The 17,683-nt window shown below is 45.7% G+C and overlaps 1 protein-coding gene across 1 annotated transcript; it reads left to right on the forward strand.

Annotated features, from left to right (window-relative positions):
* The first annotated feature begins 12,791 nt into the window (after positions 1-12,791).
* On the forward strand, positions 12,792-17,511 carry psma5 (proteasome 20S subunit alpha 5). Its single transcript, XM_029694177.1, has 10 exons — positions 12,792-12,895; positions 13,187-13,231; positions 13,710-13,776; positions 14,359-14,485; positions 14,798-14,865; positions 15,105-15,212; positions 15,412-15,470; positions 15,665-15,767; positions 16,563-16,649; positions 16,965-17,511. The coding sequence occupies exons 2-10, from the start codon at positions 13,203-13,205 to the stop codon at positions 17,040-17,042; spliced, it is 726 nt and encodes a 241-aa protein (XP_029550037.1). The 5' UTR covers positions 12,792-12,895; positions 13,187-13,202; the 3' UTR covers positions 17,043-17,511.
* The last annotated feature ends 172 nt before the right edge of the window (positions 17,512-17,683 follow it).

Genomic DNA, 17,683 nt, shown 5'->3' on the forward strand with positions numbered 1-17,683 from the left:
CAAATTCGCAAGCCTATAATTATAAACTTTATTGGCCGCATGTCCTGCACCAGCATCGCATGTTCTCTCCCAACTTCATGGTTTGAACGAGGTGCGTAATTCCAGTCCATATACAGTACAGTAATACAGTCCACACTCAAAAAGATGACTGGAGCTTGTTTAATTTCTTTCCCCAAGAGAGCATACATCTATGGGCTTTTCGGATTTTCTGTGTGTGTAAGTGCAGTAGCCTTTAATAGCCTATCATAGGCCTATTTGGATAATGGCACAATCATTCAAGCTTTTTTGGGCTTGGGCTCATAAAATGTCTTTAATGTATGGCTCATTAGGCTCAGGTAACAACAGGCTTGAATGTTCATGCCGATCAAAGCTCTAATCAAATCCAGACATATTTATATGTTTTAGAATGACACTTTCTGCTTTGTTGGGAAATACAGGGTTACCCTGGAGAAAAGTGATTTATTCTCGAGATGGAACACTTGTAAAATACCTGAAAACTATAAAACCTTAGTCAAAGCCTATAGGGTAAAGTACAGTTCTGCACTGTCTGTGGGTCAGCTACACTGTAAAAAGAAAAGGTTCCTGGAATATTCTTTGGAGGTTCTTCAAATTGAAACTGTGGGGGAACCCCTATAACTTATTTGAAGAACCTTTTAAAAGCATGTCATCGAACAGGTTTCCTGTTATTTTCAGAGGTGTAGGGAGGGTGAAGTCCGTGAATACAAAAAAATAGTACTTACACAGATAATTAACAAAACATGCATATGACAGTATTCATACCTTGGTTTTTGTGGTAAATGTGATTGAAAAAAAACGGTTTTGATTATGGTTTTCATACACATACCTTGTCCATAAAGTATGGGATATTATGGGATATTAATTGAAGAGGTAAGGGAGGAGGATGGTAAATGTGATCTGCATAACATACCAATATACAAACTATCAGGTTTCAGGTATGACCCAGATGCAGACAGTGTCGAAGAAACAAAAGTGTATTTCTAGTACAGGGGCAGGCAAAACGACAGGTGAAAGGCAAAGGCAGAGGTCAATAATTCAGAGAGGGTGCAAAAAGTCCAGAACGATTTTGTATCTATCAACAACAACAAAAATGAACAGTTCTATAGCTGCAACTATTTAAAACACTGATTATACTTTTATTACCTCTTGGATGCATCTGAAAACAAACATAATATTAAAAGTAATCTACACTGAGTGTACTAAACTCTAAGAACACCTTCCTAATATTGAGTTGCACCCCCTTTTGCCCTCAGAACATCCTCAATTCGTCGGGGCATGGACTACAAGGTGTCAAAAGCGTTCCACAGGGATCCTGGCCCATGTTGACTCCAATGCTTCCCACAGTTGTGTTAAGTTGGCTGGATGTCCTTTGGGTGGTGAACTGTTCTTGATACACACAGGAAACTTTTGAGCGTGAAAAACCCAGCAGCATTGCAGTTTTTGACACACTCAAACTGGTGCGCCTACCATACCCCGCTCAAAGGCACTTAAAAATTTTGTCTTGCCCAGTCACCATACACAACCCATTTCTCAATTGTCTCAAGGTTTAAAAATCTTTCTTCAACCTGTCTCCTCCCCTTCATCTACACATCAATAAGAGACATCAATAAGGGATCATAGCTTTCACCTGGATTCATCTAGTCAGCCTATGTCATGGAAAGAGCAGGTGTTCCTAATGTTTTGTACACTCAGATGTATGTATTGACAGTAAAATGCTAATCATCTATATACATTCCTGCTAATCTATTTAATGAAGTCTAATTTCTAAAGCACAGTCTAGGTTCAATGATATCAAAACTACGTTTCGTTGATCTATGCCGACATTACAGTTTTGTGTTTTTCTTCCCTTAGTTGAGCCCCATGTCAGAATGAGCTCAATGACTCCACCCAGTGGCAGACACCCTGCCATGCTGATGTGCAGCGCCTACGACTTCTACCCCAAACCAATCAGATTGACATTCCCCAGAAATCTGATGTGACCTCCACGAGGAGCTGGGTGATGGGGACTGGTACTACCAGATCCACTCCCACCTGGAGTACACACCAACGTCTGAAGAGAAGATATCCTGTATGTTGAAGCACAGAAACCCTCACTGAGCCTAAGATGCATCACTGGAGTAAGGGCGTATATGCCGGGTTGGGGTTTGCGAGGGTTGGGGTGTGTGAGCTGAGTTAGGGTGTGTAAGGGTTGGGCTGTGTGAGCTGGATTGGAGTATGTGAGGGTTGTGGTGTGTGAGGGTTGGGGTGTGTGAGCTGGGATGGGGTGTGTGTGTTGACACCGTGTGTGGGTTGGGGTGTGTGAGTTGACACTGTGTGTGGGTTGGGGTGTGTGAGCTGGGATGGGGTGTGTGAGCTGGGTTGGGGTGTGTGAGGTGGGATGGGGTGTGTGAGGTGGGATGGGGTGTGTGATCTGTGATGGGGTGTGTGAGCCGGTTTGGGGTGTGTGAGCCCTGTTGGGGTGTGTGAGCTGGGATGGGGTGTGTGAGGTGGGATGGGGTGTGTGAGGTGGGATGGGGTGTGTGATCTGGGATGGGGTGTGTGAGGGTTGTGGTGTATGAGGTGGGATGGGGTGTGTGAGCTGGGATGGGGTGTGTGAGCTGGGTTGGGGTGTGTGATCTGGGATGGGGTGTGTGATCTGGGATGGGGTGTGTGAGGTGTGTGAGGTGGGATGGGGTGTGTGAGCTGGGATGGGGTGTGTGAGGTGGGATGGGGTGTGTGATCTGGGATGGGGTGTGTGAGGTGGGATGGGGTGTGTGATCTGGGATGGGGTGTGTGAGGGTTGGGGTGTGTGAGCTGGGATGGGGTGTGTGAGGTGGGATGGGGTGTGTGATCTGGGATGGGGTGTGTGAGGTGGGATGGGGTGTGTGATCTGGGATGGGGTGTGTGAGGGTTGTGGTGTATGAGGTGGGATGGGGTGGGATGGGGTGTGTGAGCTGGGTTGGGGTGTGTGAGCTGGGATGGGGTGTGTGATCTGGGATGGGGTGTGTGAGGTGGGATGGGGTGTGTGATCTGGGATGGGGTGTGTGAGGGTTGTGGTGTATGAGGTGGGATGGGGTGGGATGGGGTGTGTGAGCTGGGTTGGGGTGTGTGATCTGGGATGGGGTGTGTGATGTGTGTGAGGTGGGATGGGGTGTGTGAGCTGGGATGGGGTGTGTGAGCTGGGATGGAGTGTGTGAGCTGGGATGGGGTGTGTGATCTGAGATGGGTTGTGTGAGCTGGGATGGAGTGTGTGAGCTGGGATGGGGTGTGTGATCTGGGATGGGGTGTGTGATCTGAGATGGGTTGTGTGAGCTGGGATGGGGTGTGTGATCTGAGATGGGGTGTGTGAGGTGTGTGAGGTGGGATTGGGTGTGTGAGCTGGGATGGGGTGTGTGAGCTGGGATGGGGTGTGTGATCTGAGATGGGTTGTGTGAGCTGGGATGGAGTGTGTGAGCTGGGATGGGGTGTGTGATCTGGGATGGGGTGTGTGAGCTGGGATGGGGTGTGTGAGCTGGGATGGGGTGTGTGAGCTGGGATGGGGTGTGTGATCTGAGATGGGTTGTGGTGTGTGAGCTGGGTTGTTGTTGGTGTGTACCCTCATCCCCAGGCTATTGCACACAGTGTATATAAGCCTGAGACATCGACTCAAAGTTGGCCTTGGTGGGAGTGACCATATCATTCTATGGGAGTGACCCAACTGAGTAAAGTATTTGTCATAATTTAATTTGAATGAATCACACAACTGCGACGTGTGGCTCCATAAACAGAGGTGCACAAGACGGGTACAGGGGAGGATTAGGGGGAAGGGGTGTTGTGGGAGATGATTGGTTGGTAGATTCAGCCAATTAAGTGAATGCCTATGCGTCGGGGGTTTCTCCTGATCTTTCTATAGTGGCTAACGAAGGCCAAGTTTAATGCGTTGGTCCATCAGACTATTTGCGCATTTCGCCGGAAATGTCTGGGAATGAGATTAGGGTGTGGGTTGGGGTGTGTGAGGGTTGGGGTGTGTGAGCTGGGTTGGGGTCAGTGAGCTGGGTTGGGTTGTGTGAGGGTTGAGGTGTATGAGTGTGGTAAGGGGGTATGAGTAGGTATATGTGGGATAAGGGGTCTGAGGGGGGTAAGAGGGTGTGAAACTGCTCAGAAGGGGGTAATAATAGATATGAGTGGGGTAGAACATGGGATAAGAGTATGTGAACAGAATAAGGGGGTGTGAGTGATGTAAGAGCATGTGTGGGGGATTGCGTGAGTGGGGTGAGAGTGTGAGTGGGGTGAGAGTGTGAGTGGGGTTAGAGTGTGAGCGGGGGAAGGCAGTGTGAGTGGGGTGAGATGGTGAGTGGGGTGAGAGTGAGAGTGGGGTAAGGCAGTGTGAGTGGGGTCAGAGTGTGAGTGGGGGAAGGTGGTGAGAGTGGGGTGAGAGTGGGGTGAGAGTGAGAGTGGGGTCAGAGTGTGAGTGGGGTGAGAGTGTGAGTGAGGGAAGGCCGTGTGAGTGGGGTGAGAGTATGAGTGGGGTGAGAGTGTGAGTGGGGTTAGAGTGTGAGTGGGGTAAGTCGGTGTGAGTGGGGTGAGAGTGTGAGAGGGGTGAGAGTGTGAGTGGGGTGGGGTGAGAGTGTAAATAGGGGAAGTAGGTGTGAGTGGGATGAGAGTGTGAGTGGGGGAAGGTGGTGTGAGCGGGGTGAGAGTGTGAGTGGGGGAAGGTGGTGTGAGCGGGGTGAGAGTGTGAGTGGGGGAAGGTGGTGTGAGCGGGGTGAGAGTGTGAGTGGGGGAAGGTGGTGTGAGCGGGGTGAGAGTGTGAGTGAGGTGAGAGTGTGAGTGGGATAAGAGTGTGAGTGGAGGAAGGGGTGTGAGTGGGGGAAGGGATGTGAGTAGGGAAAGGGGGTGTGAGTGGGGTACGAGTGTGAGTGGGGGAAGGCGGTGTGAGTGGTGTGAGAGTGTGAGTGAGGTGAGAGTGTGAGTGGGATAAGAGTGTGAGTGGAGGAAGGGGTGTGAGTGGGGGAAGGCGGTGTGAGTGGTGTGAAAGTGTGAGTGGGTTGAGTGTGAGTGGGGTGAGAGTGTGAGTGGGTAAAGGGGGGGTGAGTGGAGGAAGGGGTGTGAGTAGGGGAAGGGGTGTGAGTGGGGGAAGGGGGTGTGAGTGGGGTACGAGTGTGAGTGGGGTGAGAGTGTGAGTGGGGTGAGAGGGTGAGTGGGGAAAGGGGGTATGAGTGGGGTGAGAGTGAGTGGGGTAAGGGGGTATAAGTGGGGTGAGAGTCTGAGTGGGTTAAGGGGGTGTGAGGGGGGTAAGAGTGTGAGTGGGTATATCCCCACCTTGCGAGCAAAACATTTTAGCGGAGACAAAAAAAATTATGTTTCAGAGTAAATTTCCTGCAATTCTACACATTTTGCCAAGGAGCAGAAAGAAGATTTTACAATTGTATAACTCATTTCATGCAATTCTACTCATTTTGCCATGAGGCAGAGAGAAAAATGTACTGTTTTACAGCTAATTTCCTGCAATTCTTTACATTTTGCCATACGGTGGATAGAAATGTTTGTTTTGTGTCCCCGCCCCATATGATTCTTATTTCCCCTCTCTCTTTTTTATCTCTCTCTCCTCCTTCTGTAACAGGGGTGCTCTATTAGCAACGAGCTAAAGTGAGACTCCTTTTCTGATTATTCACAAGTTACAATGGCTTGTTATAACCAGTTATTTTCAGGCTTGAAGGCACATTGCTGTATATGCTACATAGAACCGAAATGAGATTTTATTGCTTGTTAGAAATCACTACGCCTGAAAAACATCTACTGCTGGAGTGTATTACTAAACATGAATCAATAGCTTCTTAAGGGAGCATATTTTTGGTAAAATTTTATCCTAAAACCTTTCATAAGAAATGCATTAGCAACTTGACAGTAATAAGACTAATAGGGCTATGAGAATCATGCAATCAATTGTTCATTCACTTAGAACTGGTAGAGACATTGAGGGTAAACTGCATTAATGACCTACTATAACACTGTAAGTACTTTTGAGTGGGCAGAATAAAGGGTCCAGTGTGCTTGGGGTACTTTCCTCACCTGTACTGTTTTCCGTGTGTTTTTTCACCAATGAGAAAGTTACAACCTTGTTCTTAATTAACGGCACAAAAGACAAACAAATAGCTTAAGTAAATTGTGAAAATAATGTGTATGGTAATACTGGTGGTTTGAGAGGGAGTAAAAAAAAAACAAGTCCTAGTTTTCTAAGTGATTTAATTTCAGACTTGAGTCTAAAGAGTTATTATATTAATGATATTTCTCTCTCTGATTGATTTCAGCTCCCCTTTACAGACGTGTGTTGCTCATTTGCTGTTCTGTCATGGTGGGGGTTTTATGTCCTCAATATAACTGGGACATATTTTTGCCTTTGATATGATACAAGCTTTTCAATAAACCATTAAAAATGTCATGATACGGTGTCTCTCAGTTTACTAGTTTGCTTTGATGTTTTCTTGGCATCTGAAGCAAAAGTATGGTAGGCCTGAACAAGTTGTGTATCTGTCGCTCCCCTGTGGTTGTGGTTGGTGTGGCATACTGTACGTGTTCTGAATCCTCAATCAATCCCTAGGCCCTACTTGCTGTAGATCGGAAAGGATCAAGAAGGTCTAAGCCGTATGGTCATTACTTCACCTGCCTACTGAAAGGGTATCACATACAACCACAGAGTGGTTTCAGTACACCGGTTATGTTGTAGACTTATATGCTATTACATGGGCATAAGGTATTACATTTTTTTAGTTGCCTTTCTCATAAGTTTATGCTCTGCACGACTATAGGCTATTTTACTGTGCAGATCTATACATTGTTTGTTTAGTCTGTAGTTGTTGGCTTCAGTGCCCATAGTGTACATACTGTATGTGGATTGTGTAAATTCTGCATCTACAGTGTATTTTGTCTGTACTTTCAGTCTATTGTCTGTCTGTTTATGGTCTGTCTGTTATTGTCTGTGTGTAACTCCGTAGCAGCTCCAATTCACTGAGTCAAATTTCTGTACATACAAATGCATTTGGTGAATAAAGGTGATTCTGATTTCAGTCTGACTTGCATTTGGACACAAACACACGTACAGTACCAGTCAAAAGTTGGACACACCTACTCATTCAAGGTTTTTTTTTATTACTATTTTCTACATTGTAGAATAATAGAAGACATCAACACTAGAAATAACACATACTGAATCATGCAGTAACCAAAAAAGTGCTAAACAAATCAAAATATACTGTTCAAAAAAATAAAGGGAACACTTAAACAACACATCCTAGATCTGAATGAAATAAATAATCTTATTAAATACTTTTTTCTTTGCATAGTTGAATGTGCTGACAACAAAATCACACAAAAATAATCAATGGAAATCCAATTTATCAACCCATGGAGGTCTGGATTTGAAGTCACACTCAAAATTAAAGTGGAAAACCACACTACAGGCTGATCCAACTTTGATGTAATGTCCTTAAAACAAGTCAAAATGAGGCTCAGTAGTGTGTGTGGCCTCCACGTGCCTGTATGACCTCCCTACAATGCCTGGGCATGCTCCTGATGAGGTGGCGGATGGTCTCCTGAGGGATCTCCTCCCAGACCTGGACTAAAGCATCCGCCAACTCCTGGACAGTCTGTGGTGCAACGTGGCGTTGGTGGATGGAGCGAGACATGATGTCCCAGATGTGCTCAATTGGATTCAGGTCTGGGGAACGGGCGGGCCAGTCCATAGCATCAATGCCTTCCTCTTGCAGGAACTGCTGACACACTCCAGCCACATGAGGTCTAGCATTGTCTTGCATTAGGAGGAACCCAGGGCCAACCGCACCAGCATATGGTCTCACAAGGGGTCTGAGGATCTCATCTCGGTACCTAATGGCAGCCAGGCTACCTCTGGCGAGCACATGGAGGGCTGTGCGGCCCCCCAAAGAAATGCCACCCCACACCATGACTGACCCACCGCCAAACCGGTCATGCTGGAGGATGTTGCAGGCAGCAGAACGTTCTCCACGGTGTCTCCAGATTCTGTCACGTCTGTCACGTGCTCAGTGTGAACCTGCTTTCATCTGTGAAGAGCACAGGGCGCCAGTGGCGAATTTGCCAATCTTGGTGTTCTCTGGCAAATGCCAAACGTCCTGCACGGTGTTGGGCTGTAAGCACAACCACCACCTGTGGACGTCGGGCCCTCATACCACCCTCATGGAGTCTGTTTCTGACAGTTTGAGCAGACACATGCACATTTGTGGTCTGCTGGAGGTCATTTTGCAGGGCTCTGGCAGTGCTTCTCCTGCTCCTCCTTGCACAAAGGCGGAGGTAGCGGTCCTGCTGCTGGGTTGTTGCCCTCCTACGGCCTCCTCCACGTCTCCTGATGTACTGGCCTGTCTCCTGGTAGCACCTCCATGCTCTGGACACTACGCTGACAGACACAGCAAACCTTCTTGCCACAGCTCGCGTTGATGTGCCATCCTGGATGAGCTGCACTACCTGAGCCACTTGTGTGGGTTGTAGACTCCGTCTCATGCTACCACTACAGTGAAAGCACCGCCAGCATTCAAAAGTGACCAAAACATCAGCCAGGAAGCATAGGAACTGAGAAGTGGTCTGTGGTCCCCACCTTCAGAACCACTCCTTTATTGGGGGTGTCTTGCTAATTACCTATAATTTCCACCTGTTGTCTATTCCATTTGCACAACAGCATGTGAAATTTATTGTCAATCAGTGTTGCTTCCTAAGTGGACAGTTTGATTTCACAGAAGTGTGATTTTCTTGGAGTTACATTGTGTTGTTTAAGTGTTCCCTTTATTTTTTTGAGCAGTGTATAATTAAGATTTTAGATTCTTCAAAGAAGCCAACCTTTGCCTTGATGACAGCTTTGCACACACTTGGCATTCTCTCAACCAGCTTCATGAGGAATACTTTTCCAACAGTCTTGAAGGAGTTCCCACATATGCTGAGCACTTGTTGGCTGCTTTTCCTTCACTCTGCAGACCAACTCATCCCAAACCATCACAACTGGCTTGAGGTCGGGTGATTGTGGAGGCCAGGTCATATGATGCAGCACTCCATCACTCTCCATGGTCAAATAGCCCTTACACAGCCTGGTGTGTTTTGGGTCATTGTCCTGTTGAAAAATAAATGATAGTCCCATTAAACGCAAACCAAATGGGATGGCATATCGCTGCAGAATGCTGTGGTAGCCATGCTGGTTAAGTGTGCATTGAATTCTAAATAAATCACAGACAGTGTCACCAGCAAAGCACCATCACACCTCCTTCTCCATGCTTTATTGTTGGAACCACACATGCAGAGATCATCCGTTCACCTACTCTGCATCTCACAAAGACAGATTTCCACCGGTCTTATGTCCATTGCTAGTGTTTCTTGGCCCAAGTAAGTATCTTCTTCTTATTGGTGTAGTGGTTTCTTTTCTGCAATTCGACCATGAAGTCCTGATTCATGCAGTCTCCTCTGGACAGTTGATGTTGAGATGTGTCTCTTACTTAATCTCTGTAAAGCATTAATTTGGGCTGCAATTTCTGAGGCTGGTAACTCTAATGAACTTATCCTCTGCAGCAGAGGTAACTCTGGGTCTTCCTTTCCTGTGACGGTCCTCATGAGAGCCAGTTTCATCATAGCGCTTGATGGTTTTTGCAACTGCACTTGAAGAAACTTTCAAAGTTCTTGAAATGTTCCGGATTGACTGACATTCATGTCTTAAAGTAATAATGGACTGTCGTTTCTCTTTGCTTATTTGAGCTGTTCTTGCCATAATATGGGCTTGGTCTTTTACCAAATAGGGCTATCTTCTGTATACCACCCCTACCTTGTCACAACACAACTGATTAGCTCAATCACAGTAAGACAGATAGAACTTCCATAAATGACCTGTTAACAAGGCACACCTGTTAATTGAAATGCATTCCAGGTGACTACCTCATGAAGCTGGTTGAGAGAATGCCAAGAGTGTGCAAAGCCGTCATCAAGGCAAAAGGTTACTACTTTGAAGAATCTCAAATATAATATATATTTTGATTTGTTGAACACTTATTTGGTTACTACATGATTCCATATGTGTTATTTCATAGTTTTGATGTCTTCACTATTATTCTACAATGTAGAAGTGCATTCGGAAAGTGTTCAGACTTTTCAACATTTTGTTACGTTACAGACTTATTCTAAAATGGATTAAATTGTCTCCCCCCATCAATCTACACACAGTACCCCATAATGACAAACTAAAAACAGGTTTCTAGAAATATCATATTTACATAAGTATTCAGACCCTTTACTCAGTACTTTGTTAAAGCACCTTTGGCAGTGTTTACAGCTTTTGTCTTCTTGGGTATGACGCTACAAGCTTGGCACACCTGTATTTGGGGAGTTTCTCGCATTCTTCTCTGTAGATCCTCTCAAGCTCTGTCAGGTTGGATGGGGAGCGTTGCTGCACAGCTATTTTCAGGTCTCTCCAGAGATGTTCGATTGGGTTCAAGTCCAGGCTCTGGCTGGGCCACCCAAGGACATTCATAGACTTGTCCCGAAGCCACTCCTGCGTTGTCTTGGCAGTGTGCTTAGGGTCGTTGTGCTGTTGGATGGTGAACCTTCACCCCAGTCTGAGGTCCTGAGCGCTCTGGTGCAGGTTTCTCTGTACTTTGCTCCGTTCATCTTTCCCTCAATCCTGACTAGTCTCCCAGTCTATGCCGGTGAAAAACATCCCTACAGCATAATGCTGCTACCACCAATCTTCACTGTAGGAATGGTGCCAGGTTTCCTCCAGACGTGACACTTGGCATTCAGGCCAAAGAGTTCAATCTTGGTTTCATCTGACCAGAGTTTCTCATGGTCTGAGAGTACTTTAGGTGCCTTTTGGCAAACTCCAAGCAGGCTGCCATGTATCTTTTAATGAGGAGTTGCTTCCATCTGGCTACTCTACCATAAAGGCCTGATTGGTGGAGTGCTGCAGAGATGGTGTCCTTCTGGAAGGTTCTCCCATCGCCACATAGGAACTCTGGAGTTAGTCAGAGTCACCATCGGGTTCTTGGTCACCTCCTGTCGAGGACCTTCTCCCCCAATTGCTCAGTTTGGCCGGCCGGCCATCTCTAGGAAGAGTCTTGGTGGTTCCAAACGTCTTCCATTTAAGAATGATGGAGGCCACTGTGTTCTTGGGGACCTTCAATGCTGCAGAAATGTTTTGCTTCCCTTCCCCAGATCTGTGCCTCAACACAATCCTGTCTTGTAGCTCTACGGTCAATTCCTTCAACCTCATGGCTTGGTTTTTGCTCTGACATTCACTGTCAACTGTGGGACCTTATATAAAAAGGTGTGTGCCTTTCCTAATCATGTCCAATCAATTGAATTTACAACAGGTGGACTCCAATCAAGTTGTAGAAACATCTCAAGGATGATCAATGGAAACAGGATGCAACTTGAGAGCTTTTTGAGAGTTGAGAGATCAAGTTCCTTGGTGTCCACATCACCAACATTCTATCATGGTCCAAATGCACCAAGACAGCCGTAAAGAGGGCACAACAATGCCTATTCCCCCTCAGGAAACTGAAAAGATCTGGCATGGGTCCTCACATACTCAAAAAGTTATTCAGCTGCACCATTGAGAGCATCCTGACAGGTTGCATCACCTCCGGGTATGGCAACTGCTCGACCTCCGACCGCAAGGCACTACAGAGGGCAGTGCGTACGGCCCAGTACATCACTGGGGCCAAGCTTCCTGCCATCCAGGACCTCTATACCAGGCGGTGTCAGAGGAAGGCCCAAAAAATTGCCAAGGACTCCAGGAGCCATAGTAATAGAGTGTTCTCTCTGCTACCGCACGGCTAGCGGTACTGGAGCGCCAAGTCTAGGTCAAAAAGGCTTCTTAACAGCTTCTACCCCCAAGCCATAATACTCTTGAACAGTTAATCAAATGGCTACCCGGACTATTTGCATTGTCTCCACCCCCCTTTTTTACGGTGCTGCTACTCTCTGTTTATTATCTATTTATAGTCACTTTACCTCTACCTACATGTACATATTACCTCAATTACCTCGACCAACCGGTGCCCCCGCACATTGACTCTGTACCGGAACCCCCTGTATATAGCCTCACTACTGTTATTTTATTGTTGCTCCTTAATTATTTGTTATATTTGTATTTTTTTAGTCATAGTTTTTTTAAATTCTTAAAACTGCATTGTTGGTTAATAAGCATTGTAAGTAAGCATTTCACTGTGAGGTCTACCTGTTGTATTCTGCGCATGTGACAAATAACATTTGATTTGATTTGACATGTCCGCTATTTCGAGTCTTACTGCAAAGAGTCTGATACTTAAGTAAATAAGGTATTTCTGTTTTTTTTATATAAATTTGCAAACAATTCGAAAAACCTGTTTTCGCTTCATCATTATGGGGTACTGTGTGTAGATAGATGAGGAAAACATGTATCTAATCAATTTTAGAATAAGGCTGTAACGTAACAAAACGTGGAAAAAGTCAAGGTGTCTGAATACTGTATGCTTCAGTAAGGTTGGCTTCTTAGCGTTCATAGCAATGGTTATCAACTGTACCGCAGAAATGGAATGTATATCACAGAAAATAGATAGCTGCAGAGAAGTATTTGGTTCAGGAGCAGATAGTGTCAATGTAGTGGAATAGGGTAGTGGGTTTTTAATGAGTGTAGGGTTAGTTAGAATGAGTTTTTTTTTATTTTATTTTTTTATTCCTTTTCCCATATTGTGTCACAAAGTATAATAGATTTATATTATAGTCCAGTTGGGGGCGGTAATGAAACATATTGGATGCCAACCACCCTTAAACCTCATCAAAGACGAAGAAGAAGCATTTCCCCTCAGTGTGTTTGAGCACGCACACGCTTCCTGTAGAAACAAGCGAACTCATTCTACGATCTAAAACGGTGGTAGGCAAATAGTATTCTCTTTCTTGACTGCGAATCCAACATTATTTTCCATTATAGTTGTATGATTCATACATAATGTTGTGTAAAAGTATCGTAGAGTGTAACGTTACCCTAGAAATGTAGTTTGCTAGCTCTAACTTTCTGAACCAATGCCGGTGGTGGTAATGTAGCTACTGCTGTACACAGATCTTTCCTACCTATCTGCAAGTTCCCACACACGAGCTAACGCTACATGTGTTTTAACTGCATGTTCCCAGTTGCGTCTCTTCAACAAAATGTTTTTGTTTACAGATCTAAAATCTTTAAGATGTTTTTGACGAGATCGGAGTACGACAGGTAAGTTAAGACTCGGAACTGCATTGTCACGACATCGGGCTAGCTAACTAGCCGCTAACAATTAACGTAGCTAACTTCTATACGTACCATCGCACAATACACATTTATTTAGCTCGCCATCTAGTTAGCTAGCTAGTGCTAGCTAGGTGGTTTGTGCACTTGTTATGTCTGGTTAACATCTGCGTATTAATCATTCCTTAATGGTATATTATAATATGTCACTGAAATTGCCGTGATAGTTTGCTGGATAACGCTAGCTAGCTAACGTTAGTTTCTTTCACTTTCACTTAACTAAAGTTAGTTAGCTACAGTAGCTAATTGCAAAATGGTCGTGTTCCAGACTGGTGTATTTTGTGCAGAGAAAGAAGTTTACGTTAACCCGTTACCTCCGTTCATCTACAAAGCTATTCTAACCTTTACAGTACTGACGGAATAGCTATTGGAACTTCAGGGCACTAAGTCTATCGTTTTTTTTCAGAGGAGTAAACACCTTTTCTCCAGAGGGACGACTGTTCCAAGTGGAATATGCTATTGAGGCGATTAAGGTATTTTCAAAACATCAAATTCAATATCACAAGAACACACCATTACACTTCATCTTCAATAATAGCTTCCTCGGAAAGACATTGTTCATTATTTTACTAGGCAAGTCAGTTAAGAACAAATTCGTATTTTCAATGACAGCCTAGGAACAGTGGGTTAACTGCCTTGTTCAGGGGCAGAACGACAGATGTTTACCTTGTCAACTCGGGGATTCAATCTAGCATCCTTTCGGTTACTCGCCCAACGCTCTAATCACTAGGCTACCTGCCGCCCCAATTATGCCTTAATTGGTGCTGTAAAATAAAGTAGACACACTTTAAGTACACAACTGCTGTGCGTAACAAGTGCAGCCATCTTAAATACTAGTGAATGGGAAGTCAAGGTATATTAGCATAGAATATGTAGTAGAGAAATATAAAAAATTGACAATTCAAATGTCACATTATGGAAGTAAGACAACAGTCTAGGCTACATAACAATACAGTACTGAAGTATGAAGCTCAGAGGCCGGGACTGGGGACAGCTGGTCATCTTTGTACATGACATTTCTATGAACAAGAGTCTGAACACCTGTTGTCTCTCAGCTGGGCTCCACAGCCATTGGCATCCAGACATCTGAGGGGGTGTGTCTGGCCGTGGAGAAGAGGATCACATCTCCTCTGATGGAGCCAAGCAGCATCGAGAAGATTGTGGAGATCGACACCCACATCGGTAAGCAGCCAGAGAAGGGAGTACTCATTAGGCAGGGGCAGACACTGTCAAACACACAGACGTGAACGCTTATCGGAGCTCAGGTTGTTTGTATAACACCTGACCGGTCTATGGAGAAAACAAGTGTTCTCAATCATTCTGGGAAAATGAAAGGTAACTGGATGAAGCAGTCAGAATAATTTCTATGGGCTCAACATATTTTTGTATCAGAAATTAAGCACCACTGTGTAAAAGAGGCCTTCTATAGGCCGTGTTTCAGAGATAGTATTCAAAGTTTGAAAATGTGTTTTGAGCGTCCGTCTCTTCTCAAAGGTTGTGCTATGAGTGGCTTGATAGCTGATGCCAAGACTCTTATCGACAAAGCAAGAGTGGAGACACAGGTAAGTGTTGAGTTGGCTGAATTCAAGTACAGGTTCATTTTCAAACTGAACATTACTACACTATTGAGGTAAAAATCAACACATGGCTGATGTTTGCACTTATGAGATGCACACTACATTGTGAACTACTTGTAAAGCAGTTTTGTACAACATAAAGCATTTTAGTTCCTCAACTACTTGATATGTAAAGCTTTTTAGTTTCTTTCCTTTTTAACCCTGCTCTGTTTGTCCCCTTCCAGAACCACTGGTTCACCTACAACGAGACCATGACAGTGGAGAGTGTGACCCAGGCCGTGTCTAACCTGGCCCTGCAGTTTGGAGAGGAGGATGCAGACCCTGGAGCCATGGTTAGTGATCACAGAACGATGAGACAAAACCTCAAAGATCAACTCATTTGCATGTTGCTCACTTTCATTAATTCAGTGATGTATTAATTAATAGAAACTGGTAGAGGTTGAAAGCACTTTTCCAGCTAGTTGTCACTTATTTCTCCCACAGCTGTGAGGTATCGCACTGTACTTATTCCCTGTGGTTCTCTCTCCTCAGAGCCGACCCTTCGGTGTAGCACTTCTCTTTGGTGGACTGGATGAGAAAGGGCCCCAGCTGTACGTTAATCTATTCAACATACATTTTTAACACATTGTGTGATATAATTGGTTTGGGCAAAATCTCTCATTCCTCACTTATAATCCAGGACTTGTGCTGAGTTTTCATGAGAAAACCAAACCTTCAGTCTTCATCAGATGGTGAAATGTCTCTTGAATTTCTACACCCCCTGATTTTTCAACTTTGTGTGTAGGTACCACATGGACCCATCAGGCACCTTTGTCCAGTGTGATGCCCGGGCCATCGGCTCTGCCTCTGAGGGAGCCCAGAGCTCTCTGCAGGAGGTCTACCACAAGGTACCCTCTCAGGCATAATCTACCTCTCCTCTGTTGCTATCATTACCATCACCCCCCAACCTTTTCCTCCATCACCCCCCCAACCTTTTCCTCCATCACCCCCCCAACCTTTTCCTCCATCACCCCCCCAACCTTTTCCTCCATCACCCCCCCAACCTTTTCCTCCATCACCCCCCCAACCTTTTCCTCCATCACCCCCCCAACCTTTTCCTCCATCACCCCCCCCCAACCTTTTCCTCCATCACCCCCCCCCAACCTTTTCCTCCATCCCCCCCCCCCAACCTTTTCCTCCATCACCCCCCCCCAACCTTTTCCTCCATCACCCCCCCCCAACCTTTTCCTCCATCACCCGCCCAACCTTTTCCTCCATCACCCCCCCAACCTTTTCCTCCATCACCCCCCCCAACCTTTTCCTCCATCACCCCCCCAACCTTTCCTCAACACTTTTCCTCCATCACCCCCCCCCAACCTTTTCCTCCATCACCCCCCCCAACCTTTTCCTCCATCACCCCCCCCCCAACCTTTTCCTCCGTCACCCCCCCCCCAACCTTTTCCTCCGTCACCCCCCCCCCCAACCTTTTCCTCCGTCACCCCCCCCCCCCCAACCTTTTCCTCCATCACCCCCCCAACCTTTTCCTCCATCACCCCCCCGCCCCCAACCTTTTCCTTCCTCCTCTTCCACCACAACTCCACCAGATTGTCAGTCGGTTTCATTCTCCATCCTATCACAGGGGTGACGACCTTATTTTATTTATTAACCAAGACCTCTGTTTTCTCTCTGGGTGGCCTCTCCAGTCCATGACGTTAAAAGAGGCCATCAAGTCGTCCCTCACCATCCTAAAGCAGGTGATGGAGGAGAAGCTGAATGCCACCAACATTGAGGTGAGCTCTAATCCTTCAGGCTCAACCACTGACCCTACTTCTAGTCGAGCCATCTATTGTAGATGTGGAAGTTGTTGGATCGAAGCAATATGGTGTAAGCCTCACTAAGCCTACCAGACGTCTGGGTGGAGCTATTGTCATATTATATTGTTTACCATAAATTCAGGTCTGCTGAGCCTTAGTCCTAGAGGGACTAATATTCCTGTTTTACTGGTGTACCAGCTATCGTTAGGGTGATGGGCAGCAATGAACCAAAACATATCACTCATCACGTTTGTTTGTGTGCTAACCTGCTCTCCCCTCTCACCCCTTCAGCTGGCTACAATAGAGCCAGGCAAGACCTTCCACATGTATTCCAAAGAAGAGCTGGAGGATGTTATCAAGGACATCTAGAGCACAGGGGTGCTCTGTGGGCCTAGTCAGCACTGAGGAGACGTAATCCACCTGGGCTCTGAGGATCACCACACATCTACAACTACATTTCCCATCAGCACTCTCGCTAGTTTCATTGGTTCCTTTTGTGGAAGGGAGGCAACTCTTTGTAATGTTATATTTTTTTCTTATTTTGGCTCTGGAAATGGGGGGGGGGGGCGGGCAAGTAGCCTAGTGGTTAAGAGCGTTGGGCAAGTAACCGGAAGATCGCTGGTTTGAATCCCTGAGAAGACTAGGTGAAACATCAGTTGATGTGCCCTTGAGCAAGGCACTTAACCCTAATTGCTCCCATAAATTGCTCTCAGAGCGTTTGCTACATGACTAAAATGATTTCTACAGTGCTGTACAGGCATCGGTCAGATCAGTGCTTAGAGCTGAGTGACATTTTTGTTATGGATCAATGCCTAAATAAAACAGTTGTATTCTAAAAGGTGTGGTTTGTGTCATTTCCTCCATGGTGTGTGTACTTCTGACGGTTTCATTACCAAAATCATACAGGATGGTGAGGTTGACAACCTTCATCTGGTTTTGTCCGCCAGGTAGCGTAATTGCAAATAACTTTGCTCCTACTGGGAAGAATAAGGAATGAATGGACGCATCTA

The sequence above is a fragment of the Salmo trutta genome, chromosome 16 (genome assembly GCF_901001165.1).
Source record: "Salmo trutta chromosome 16, fSalTru1.1, whole genome shotgun sequence".
Lineage (NCBI taxonomy): Eukaryota > Metazoa > Chordata > Actinopteri > Salmoniformes > Salmonidae > Salmo > Salmo trutta.